This window comes from Galdieria sulphuraria (genome assembly GCF_000341285.1).
Source record: "Galdieria sulphuraria unplaced genomic scaffold scaf_105, whole genome shotgun sequence".
NCBI lineage: Eukaryota > Rhodophyta > Bangiophyceae > Galdieriales > Galdieriaceae > Galdieria > Galdieria sulphuraria.
Genome location: NW_005178370.1, coordinates 1 through 9,820, shown reverse-complemented (window position 1 = coordinate 9,820; position 9,820 = coordinate 1). Strand labels below are relative to the sequence as shown.

The window sequence follows — 9,820 nt, the reverse complement described above, 5'->3', positions numbered from 1 at the left end:
TCGTTTTGTCAAGGTAGCAACTGCAATCACTACAAATCTTTCTTTGCTTCAGGAAATTGCAGTTAGTTGCTGACAGGAGTAAGGTTAAGCAGAGCAGGTCAATAAAATCAATCCACTTGAACAACTTTGATAAAAATGTCCTCAATCATACTTGGGAGACATCAATAACATAAAAAAAAAAGATTCTCATGAAATATTTCCAACGTAATATCTTCTCAACCTCTTCCAAGACAGTAAGAAACAACTAATGAATCAAAAGAAATTCAACCAACTTTGATAGCTATTGACTTTACAACCAAAGAACTGCTCTTCAAAATCAAAACTACTTCAATTTTTAATAAAAGAACTTCTTATCTCAAATGGGTTCTCGTGTTTAAGATTTTCTCAAGTAACTCGAGGCTAACGATTCGACAGTGAGACATAAACAGTCCAAGATTCCAAAGTACTACAACTGAGGCGACATAAAATCAATTAAACTATTTCAATGGAACATATGTGGAAAATTTTCATAAAAAAGCATCAGCCAAGCCACACCTGCAATAGAGAAGAACCTCGATCACGCAAGCTTGTTTGGCAAATGTAGAACTTTTCTTCAGACTCGAATGATTCTTAACAATCAAACGTTCACAAGAGAAATACATTATAGCCATTGATAGGCAATTTCTCAAGATGAATACCTTGATCTTTCAAGTGCTTTAAATAGTACTATTTTTGCGATTGCCATCCTTGTATAAAGTTTTATTGTCTTTCATTGAACCGAATGGATAAATTGAAGAAAACTTGCTGATAAACTTACAAGATTGAACTAACGTGGACTTTTGATTTCATTTTCATTGACCTGATAACTCAAAAAAAAGGCACTTGAAAAGGCCATTTGAATTCAGAGTCTTTTGAGTATTTGGGTAATTTGTATAAAGCACACAGTGCACACTTCAAGAATTTCGTAACCTTCTCTTTCAACGCTGTTGGCATTCACCTTCCCAATACTCGCAATGTATTTACTGCGTTAACGTCCCCACAGAGGTCTTCTTCTGTTTGGTTTTCTCATTTACTCTCTTTTAAGTATCTTCACTTTTCAATTATCCATGTTCTCTTGAATATTATATCTGCCATGAGGTCGCATTTATTGAACAGAAAAAATTTTCAAACACAATAGTCTTTATTCGTGTCGAATAGCCTCTGGAAAAATCCCACGAAACTTTACAAATGCAACCCATGGCACAGTCAACTTTGTTTACGCATTACTATGCATTTTTGCGGGAATCAAAGGATGGACCAATCGAAAATAATAGGGTGGAAAGAGAGCAATTACCATCATTGTAATGTACGCATAAGGAAGTTTTGGAGTTTCCTTATACATCCTTAATAAATGATATGGACGCAGTGGATCCTGATGATGATCTGAATGTCTCTGCAACTTGAACGTCAACAAGTTGGTCAACTTATAAGGGGCATCCCATGAGTGAGAAACATTAACTGGTTCATATCTTCCATTAGGAAGCTTATGTCGAATCAATCCATAGTGTTCAATGTAGTTGGCAAGTTGTAAAAGCGTGACAGCAACAAGGGCCTGAGTAAAATAGAAAACCATTGCTTTCCATCCAAGTAGGAAATAAAATAAGAAACCAGTGGAAGCGCTTACTATACTGTCAAATAAAACTTGGTTTCTGAGAAAAAGCGAAATACCAGAATAGCCTCTTCGTTTTAGCGACTTTGACTCAGTTTTCCAGGAATTTGTTACTACGCCTGATATGGAACGAAAAAAAAAGTGATAGAACGACTCATTCAACTTGGCAGTTGTCTTTAATATACAATATTAAGTTTTAGCGATAAATATTAAAGCAATATTCTTACCGGATCTTTATCGGTACCTACGTTCTTATGATGTCCATAATTGTGCTCGATTGCAAAGCTTCCATAGCAAGCTGACAGCAACAGACCTTTAGAAAAAAAAGAGCACAACCTGGACGGAATATGACCAAGTTCATGGGCACAAGCTATCCCTATGCCACTGCAAAGGCCAACAGCAATAGTGCTAGACAACCAATATGCAAAGGTAATATCACCATTGAGATATTTAGCAGCCTTTGTAATGAGAAAAAGTTCTGAAGGAAGCCATAATAAAAGAGGAAGTGTATATTGGAAATTGTATTTGTAAAATTTTTCGTCCTCTTCTGAAGGGTTCGTGTAGTCTTTACCTAGAAAGCTGTTAACTGAAATGAATACCCTGAGTTGAAAGCTTAGTTACCAAACATTAAGTCGAGTATAGGCACTAGCACAAAAACATACAAGGTACTGCACCATTTCCCATAACCAGAATGAAAGAAAAGACTACAATGGGCGCTGAAAGGAATAGAGTAAGCGATATAATAATAAGCTACAGTATACATCAAAAAAGCAAGACAAAGTACCAACCGCAAATTCACATTCAAATCAATCGGTACTTAGATTCATTCAAAGCAAACGTCAGATCGATTTCCTGAGTGATAGATATGCCAGAAGAGGGAGGGATCTCCGCCCAATCATCTTCCCAAACGTGGCGTAGAAAATGCGGATTGGGTTTTTTGACTCTCAACCGAATCTATTAAAAATCTTCTCCACAGAAAGAAGACAGCCATATTGGTTGTTCCTCTTCTAATAAAATTTTTCGTTCGCTCTCATTTGGGTTTCTCATTATGGGTTTCAGTCCTCTAGATCCAGTCGATGTACAAGCCGTACTCAAGGAAACAGCTTTATTAAGACTTTGGTATTAGATAAATCGACAAATGATTCAAAAACATTGTAGGAAGCGAGATACGTGGTAGAAACAACAATCTGCTTCACCAGAACCACTTCAAACTTCGAATGGAAATTGTCAGCAGGAGTGAGCTGCTTTCGTTCGAAACGACGAAATAGACAGCACGCAGAAAATGAGTTTTGTGCACCGACGGAGAACTCTATTGAATGCATTCTTTGAATAAGATAGGAGCCTTTCTACCTTCCAGATTTTCGGAACCTTCCTATACTACTAAATTCTGCTCCTCCATAAGTTTAAGCAGTTTTATCTGTTCTAGTTGATGTCGGATTTGGTATCACCTTAATTGCCTCGTAAAGCATAGCGACTTTGGATATAGCCGAAGAAGAAACTAAACAAAAGTTGCCTCAAAAACAAAAGTGCCTTGGTAACTTCTTGGTCACAACCATCGTCATGACGTTAAGACACATACTTCATGCGAGGCATTAACTTTTGGCTTCAATTACAACTTGCCAGAGGTAATTTCCACGTTGGACGCTGTCCCATAGCAGCCTACATTATCCAAAAGCTCCAAAATGAAAACCAAATGGGTTTCTAATGGATCAAAACCTAACTCTATAGCTCTTTAGGATCAATCCAAGACCTTCTTCCAAATTTTTATCCACACCATAAACCAAAAGAATGTAAATGTAGAAAATGAAATGCATCCTTCCAGTTTCTTTCTCTTGTATATTGTAAGAATAGATTTCCATTAATCATTCTTTGCAGTAACCGCATTAAACGCAGCTCCTCTCTTTCTGAATCAAATAAAAACGTTAATCTTTCTTTCCTGGCATTCTAAACATTTTAGTCAAAAACGTCCACTTTTGTTGTCGCTTCTTGATGGTTTCCAGCATAGTCTATTTTCCAGCTTCGACACATCCAGTTCCCAGAAGATAGCATTGAAATGGAAAGCTTCTAAGATAGAAAGTATTTAAAGAAGTTCTTCAAGGTCTCTACCCTTAAAGGTGCAGTTAAAATTTGGCCCGTTTTCTTATTCATACAAAAAAAGTTGAAAGTTCTGATTTTGCTTAGATCTTCACTGAGGATAAAGCTCTGCAGAAGTTTCGAATTTAGCAAAAAAAGCTAGGCACTGCTTACTTGCACCGCGTTGATGAAACTCTTCGGATTGAGGTAATAATTCCTGTGGAAACAGTTATTGTTGCCACTGAAAGACAAAGTGTGAGAAACACAAGATCATATAGAGAAAACAATCGGCTCGTAGCATCGGCTGATCCATCTGCTGCCAAGGACTGGAAGCTACAAAAAATAAAATATTTCGTTAGGAGTAGCATCTACTACAAGCTCTTTGTTTTGGCAGTTCTCAGGCTGCTCTTGCCAAGTGCCGCTATTCTTGAGACTTTTGGAAAAGCCAAAAGAGCTGAATTCGCTAGATAAAGTACACGCTTCTCCGAAATTGCTGAAGACGTTTCTAGTATCTCCTCCTATCCGGGTCCTCCTTCTTCCTTCTCGTTCTCCAAAACCAAGGAACACTGACCTTCAGGCTTTACATATCATTTTATTTTACTATGTTTTGAAAGCACTTTCGGAATTTTCGTTGCTCTTACTGGAGACATTGTAAACGGAAAGCTCGAATCAAACGAGAGCAGCTTCGAGTGCTGTTTGATAAAGACAGTTCTTCCTGTGTTCTGCTCCTCAACTATCTTTGGCCTACCTATACTAAGTACAACGAATTCCGAAAGAACTTACTTGAAGTATGCTCTGTAGAGATGGAGAGTATAGTAGTTATGATGCAGTCTCCTCGCACGTGAATCAAACCTGAACGTGCAAGAATCTTTAACCCATTGCATTCATTTGCATTGTTGCAAGATGGAATGAGGTGGTGGAGAGCTAACAAGTTTTTCAAACCAGTTTAAGTGTTAATTATTCACCCTAAATAATACTGTATGTTGATCATTTCAAATGAGGACCAGTGAAAATGTATCCAATGGCTTCAATTATTCTAGTCGTTGTTATTCTTCTGGCTATAGTGTTTGAGATTTTTTGGTTCTTCTTACATGGTTATTCTTTCTGAAGGGAAAAAACTTTCTTGGCAAACCGATATTATAGTGTTTATGGAATGCTTTCAATTTTTGACATGATCAACACTCTAAAAATTTGGTCATTCCCATTTTACAAAAAAAGATGACATAATTGCTGTTTCTAGTGTTTGGGAATAGCTTATTTTTGTTCTTTAGTAAATATCAATTGAGAGTCTGAGAAGTTCTCAAAATAGTTCTTTCAAGAACCGTCATGAGTTGGGCTATTTTATGAGACACTGCCAAAAGACTTTTTGAAATTCGAGACAGAAATCATTCGCTTTATCACATTGGCTTAATTTGAATGTTATATACGCTATTTTTAAATCCTCTGTAAACTATAAATTTAACTTATTATGCAAAGCTGGACTCTGTCCTTAAAATTTTTGTATATTTCTAGTGAAAATGAGTTGGGTTCGATTAACTTATTCTTCAAAACTTGGGAACTTGATGCTATATATGTACATGTTTGTTTTCAATATGCTTTTCCTTTTTACAGAAAGAGTATCATGTTGCTCGCTTTCATTCTGAATTGCTAGTTGAAGATGGCTCTACAATTCCAAGACCATTTTTCAAAACGTTTTTACAAAGTGAAGAATTATTTCTTTCAACAAGACCAAACTTCTGTGGATCAGATGTTCTTATTCGAGTTGCACAAATTAGAGAAAAACCATTGACTTTATATCGACGGAAGTAATGGGCATTGAAAGGAATAATATTTATCGAAATGGCTTGGCCATGCAATGCTAAAATCTCTCGAGTTCTGGAATAGTTCGTCCTATAAATGAGGTACAAAGTAAGACGTTCATCAATCTAGAAGTATTAGAGCTTGAATTCAAGAAGAACCGTATTACAGCGACTTGGTTGATTATGAGTAACGAGTCTGATGCAATTACTTTGAATATCTGAGGGAGCATTCAAATTGCGTTGGCTGTCAAACACAGAAGTTATTATGAAGACAAACAAAGAATTATATTTGATATTCCTCATAATTGTTTTGAAGAAAACCTAAAAAATGTAAGGAAACCACTATTTCGAAATCAAAAAGTAATTCTTGTTTTGTTTTTTAACTTTTTCGTAACATCGTCGTCTCTGTTGGATTACAATATGGATGTTTAAGCTTTTCTTCGCAACCATTAAGTGTAGTGTGATCAAAATTTCTTTATCCTTTAAATATTCAAGAATATTTTCTTCCATTTCCCAGACCATAAGTGTTTTCTGTTCCCGAGAACGAAAATTTCAAAGGTTGACATACACAATATTCTACTGACTGCTCCAAAGGACTAACCTTTTACTCCTACCAAATGAAGTTTATTCTCTTCTTTGAGGCTCTTCACTTCATTTATCACCTTTTGACACTGAGCAAGTTCATTTTAATCAATTCCTTTAAGGGTTGTAACAGGTATTTCAATATTTTACTATGACAACCTATCTTCTAAAAAAACTGTTTCTTCTTTATAATACATAGCGTCTTAGTTCTCACTGTTGAACTCCAGCTTTCATTTCAACTGTATTTGTTCTGGTCAGATTTGTGTTTTGATCAAAGCTCCACTTTCAATTCTTATCCGAAGCACTGCAAAGATGGTTAAAATTGCAATAACTCCTAATTGTTATCGATATTGGAAAAACGTGCTAATTATTTGACATTATATAAGATCCGATAGGAAATTGTATAGATTTGGCGATATATGAAGCACCAAAGAAGACGAAGAGTTTCCCAAAGGAATAGATTCGTGAATGGAATTTTGTTTAGTACAATGTACAGGGCTCAAGACAGTAGCTTTGGCTACTGTTTAGACTTGCTAAGGTATGTGCTTCTAGCTAGGATATGTTACGATGATTTCCAAAGTATACTTTAGACGATATGACCACGATCAGTTTTTGGTAAATCTTGTGCAACCTAATACGCATAGAAGAGCACATGCAGCGATAAGGGCGTTCAACGTTGAGTTGACCAGAAGTAAGAAGAGATGGGTTTTTGCTTATATTTTTTATTTCCTTTTGTCCTTTTAGTTCGCCAAATTGTAACTAATGAGGATCTGGGCCGACTGCGCGTAACTTTTTTTCGAGAGGCTTTGGAAAGGGCCTTTGCGGCAACACCTGATAAACAACCAGTGTTGGATCTGCTGTCCGAAGCAATAGTCCAGTTTGGCTTATCGAAGAAATGGTTTGAACGTTTGTTATCTGCAAGAGTGAGAGAGCTACTCGCAACTTGTATGTAGTTTATAACAGCCCATAAATAGGAAGCAGATTTATCGTTACCCAACTTTCAGACCATTCAAGAAGTGGAGCACTTTACCGAGTCGACACAATCTTCGTTACTATATGCTTATTTAGAAACATTTGGAAAGCGACAATTGTCTTTGCCGGTGTATCAAGCGGCTAGTCATTTGGGACAAGCGCTAGGTCTTACAATTCTTCTTCGTGGAACAAGGCATCATATTGAATCACGTTTGTGTTATTTTCCAAAGGAATGGATTCAAAAGGCAAGTAGTGCAAAGTTGCCTTTTCTTTCTCTGAGGTTGTGTTAGTATCGAGTGGATTTGCCTCTACACTATCGTGGACTGTGGAAGGAATCCAATAGTATCGGTATGTTACAAGAAATGAGTGAACTAGCGTCATATCATATAGCAACGGCTCGTCAATATGTTGGTGATATTCCACCCTTGTTATTTCCAGCTTTTCTTAGTTCAACCATTGTCGATGTATATTTAGCAAAGATAAGACGTTATCACTATCAAATGCTCGATCCTCGTGTAGAATTTGCTGCCAAACTTGGATTGAAATTATTATGGAATAAGTGGAGGAGGCGTTTCTGAAGTTATCGAATTAGGGTAGGAGAATGTTTGAATACTGCTGTCGTAGATAGAAATGCAGATGATGGCAAAGGAAAAGTCTCTTTTTATGACAATGCAACTCAAGAAATTGTAAAGTGTTTATTAGATATCCATTTCACTAGTTGAGATAAAACAATAACGCATCGATATACACCCAAACAATGGACCATTGCCATTTCAAAACATTATTTGCCGAGGCGTTTGCTTAATTCTCAGTGTCGATTGATATATCAAAGTCTTTCATCTTTTCGCACGCTTCTGTGACATATTCTTATTTTCTTCAGGTCTATTTCTTTTCATAGACTGTTGCATTTGTTGAAAGAATTCTATTTGAGCTTTTTGTACAGAAGGATGAATGGGAAAGGGTATGGCTGTTTGAGTACAATGGTTGTTGATGAAGAAAGAAGCAGCATCGACGCCATATGCTTGCTGTCCCATAGTTGAAGAAAGATTCTGGATAGCTTGTTGATGATTAGGGTTGGCATTTATGGGCATATTTGCTTCAAGAATATAATGTTGAGTATTGACCCCTGCCGAATGAAAACTATTTCGGACGGAACTAGGTATCTCGCTTTTACGTGTTGCTCTATTCCAAGAATCTTCTTTAGAGAGTCTATAAGATATCATTTTTTTGGCCAAAAATCCCAAAGGACCAAACCAAGCAGCTTTCCATCCTGTTTGTCCATCTATAATGGAATACCTTTCACGTTGTTCCAATTGAGGTAATGGGTAGTTAGCATTCGGTAATACTCGAGGTAAATGTTCTTGTTTCATAGCAGGTAAATAATAATATGCCTAGATTGGCTTAATGTGAATTCATTTCTCTCAATCAAAACTTGTGTACCTGAATCACTGTGGGACTAGCCACATCCATTCGTGTCAGTCTACCAAACAAATTCAAATTTCCTCGAATCTTTTCAGATGCTGCAGCTGCACTAGCACGATGACTGGAATCCTTTGGTGTAGATAATTGTGAAATAAACTGACCCAATAAAGTACTCTTATGGGTAGCTAAAATAGTTTCTCCGATGGAGTTGCGTTCTCTTTCTTCCAATGTGAAGCTTTCTTCAGCGTTCCGTACAGCATTCTAAGTAATACATTCATATAAAATGGGAACTTTTTTGAAAGAAAAAACAACAGTACCTCTAATAAAAAGGCATCTACAAAAGGTAAAAGAGCCACTCCTTGCCAAACAAATCGTTTTCCTTCCAAATCGATAACAAAGTCATCGGGATAAAAAGGCTTTAGTTCTGAATGAGGATCCATCATCAATTGGGTTAGAGATTTTGGTAATACTTCTTTGGCACTTGAAGGAGGTAATACTGCCATTAACTGTTCAAGAGGTCTAAATGGCTTTCCTCTTTCGTATTGAACACTGCAGTAATACATTTATGAGAAACATATTTGCCTCATTACAACGATAAAAACTCACCTATCCGCTTCAAAAGGACAAGCAGCTAAATCACTGGCAAAAGGAGCATAATGATAAGGAAAGTACCTAATTTCTTATTATAAAGTAAATACAAAATAACAAGCAACAAACCATGTCCAACTAACACATCCGCGATAATAGTAACGCATCACCCATAATAAGCCTTCAAAATACTTGTAAGCCAATTCTTCTCTCTTTCGTTGACTTGTTTCCGACTGAGGACTCCAATGGAACTTCTTTTCATAATATCTTTCTTTCCAACCTTGTTCTCCTAATCGAACTACATCTTCGACAGAATCAACGACCCTCTTTTTATATAAACGTTCTTTTAACTCCTTTTCGAACTGTTCCTTGACTTGTTGATCACTCAACTCTAACATGTATTCAACTTGAGAAAGCTCCTCCTCTTCCTCTTCTTCTTCTTCTTCAACATCAACATCATTCAATACTATTTGTTCTGATGTGGATTGTTCCATATTCGCAACATCCATTTGTTTGTTGCTGCTTGCTTGTTCTGAGGAGTCTTGAGTTTTTAAACGCTTTTTTAAAGACTCTGCAACGGCAAAGTTAAGTGAATCTCTTGTTTCCTTCAAGTTAGCATCATCTTCAGCCTTTCTGTTTTCATAATCCTTGTAAAAGATTCAACATATAATACCAATAAGCTGATTTTCCGACATTTACCTCTCGAGTTCTCGACAACTTTGTTCTATCATTCTGTACCTAAGCTATTTAACAAAAT

The 9,820-nt window shown here is 36.5% G+C and overlaps 4 protein-coding genes across 4 annotated transcripts; 1 reads left to right on the top strand and 3 right to left on the bottom strand.

Moving 5' to 3' along the window:
• Positions 1-1,143: 1,143 nt before the first annotated feature.
• On the bottom strand, positions 1,144-2,520 carry Gasu_61910 (alkane 1-monooxygenase). Its single transcript, XM_005702629.1, has 3 exons — positions 2,249-2,520; positions 1,855-2,198; positions 1,144-1,801 (listed from the first exon to the last, which is right to left on the bottom strand). The coding sequence occupies exons 1-3, from the start codon at positions 2,388-2,390 to the stop codon at positions 1,235-1,237; spliced, it is 1,053 nt and encodes a 350-aa protein (XP_005702686.1). The 5' UTR covers positions 2,391-2,520; the 3' UTR covers positions 1,144-1,234.
• A 389-nt stretch (positions 2,521-2,909) lies between these two features.
• On the bottom strand, positions 2,910-4,080 carry Gasu_61900 (uncharacterized protein). Its single transcript, XM_005702628.1, has 3 exons — positions 3,875-4,080; positions 3,734-3,815; positions 2,910-3,691 (listed from the first exon to the last, which is right to left on the bottom strand). Exons 1-3 carry the CDS (start codon positions 4,066-4,068, stop codon positions 3,581-3,583), a joined length of 387 nt encoding a protein of 128 aa, XP_005702685.1. The 5' UTR covers positions 4,069-4,080; the 3' UTR covers positions 2,910-3,580.
• A 2,390-nt stretch (positions 4,081-6,470) lies between these two features.
• Gasu_61890 (phytoene synthase) lies at positions 6,471-7,835 on the top strand. Its single transcript, XM_005702627.1, has 5 exons — positions 6,471-6,619; positions 6,672-6,772; positions 6,826-7,004; positions 7,056-7,298; positions 7,344-7,835. Exons 1-5 carry the CDS (start codon positions 6,501-6,503, stop codon positions 7,629-7,631), a joined length of 930 nt encoding a protein of 309 aa, XP_005702684.1. The 5' UTR covers positions 6,471-6,500; the 3' UTR covers positions 7,632-7,835.
• Positions 7,836-7,849: 14 nt separating this feature from the next.
• Gasu_61880 (5'-3' exoribonuclease) lies at positions 7,850-9,710 on the bottom strand (the record flags this gene model as incomplete). The annotated part of the gene is made up of 5 exons (XM_005702626.1): positions 7,850-8,444; positions 8,494-8,736; positions 8,793-9,024; positions 9,082-9,147; positions 9,193-9,710. Coding segments are annotated over 5 exons (1,614 nt in total), but the record flags the coding sequence as incomplete, so codon positions are not given.
• Between the last annotated feature and the right edge of the window lie 110 nt (positions 9,711-9,820).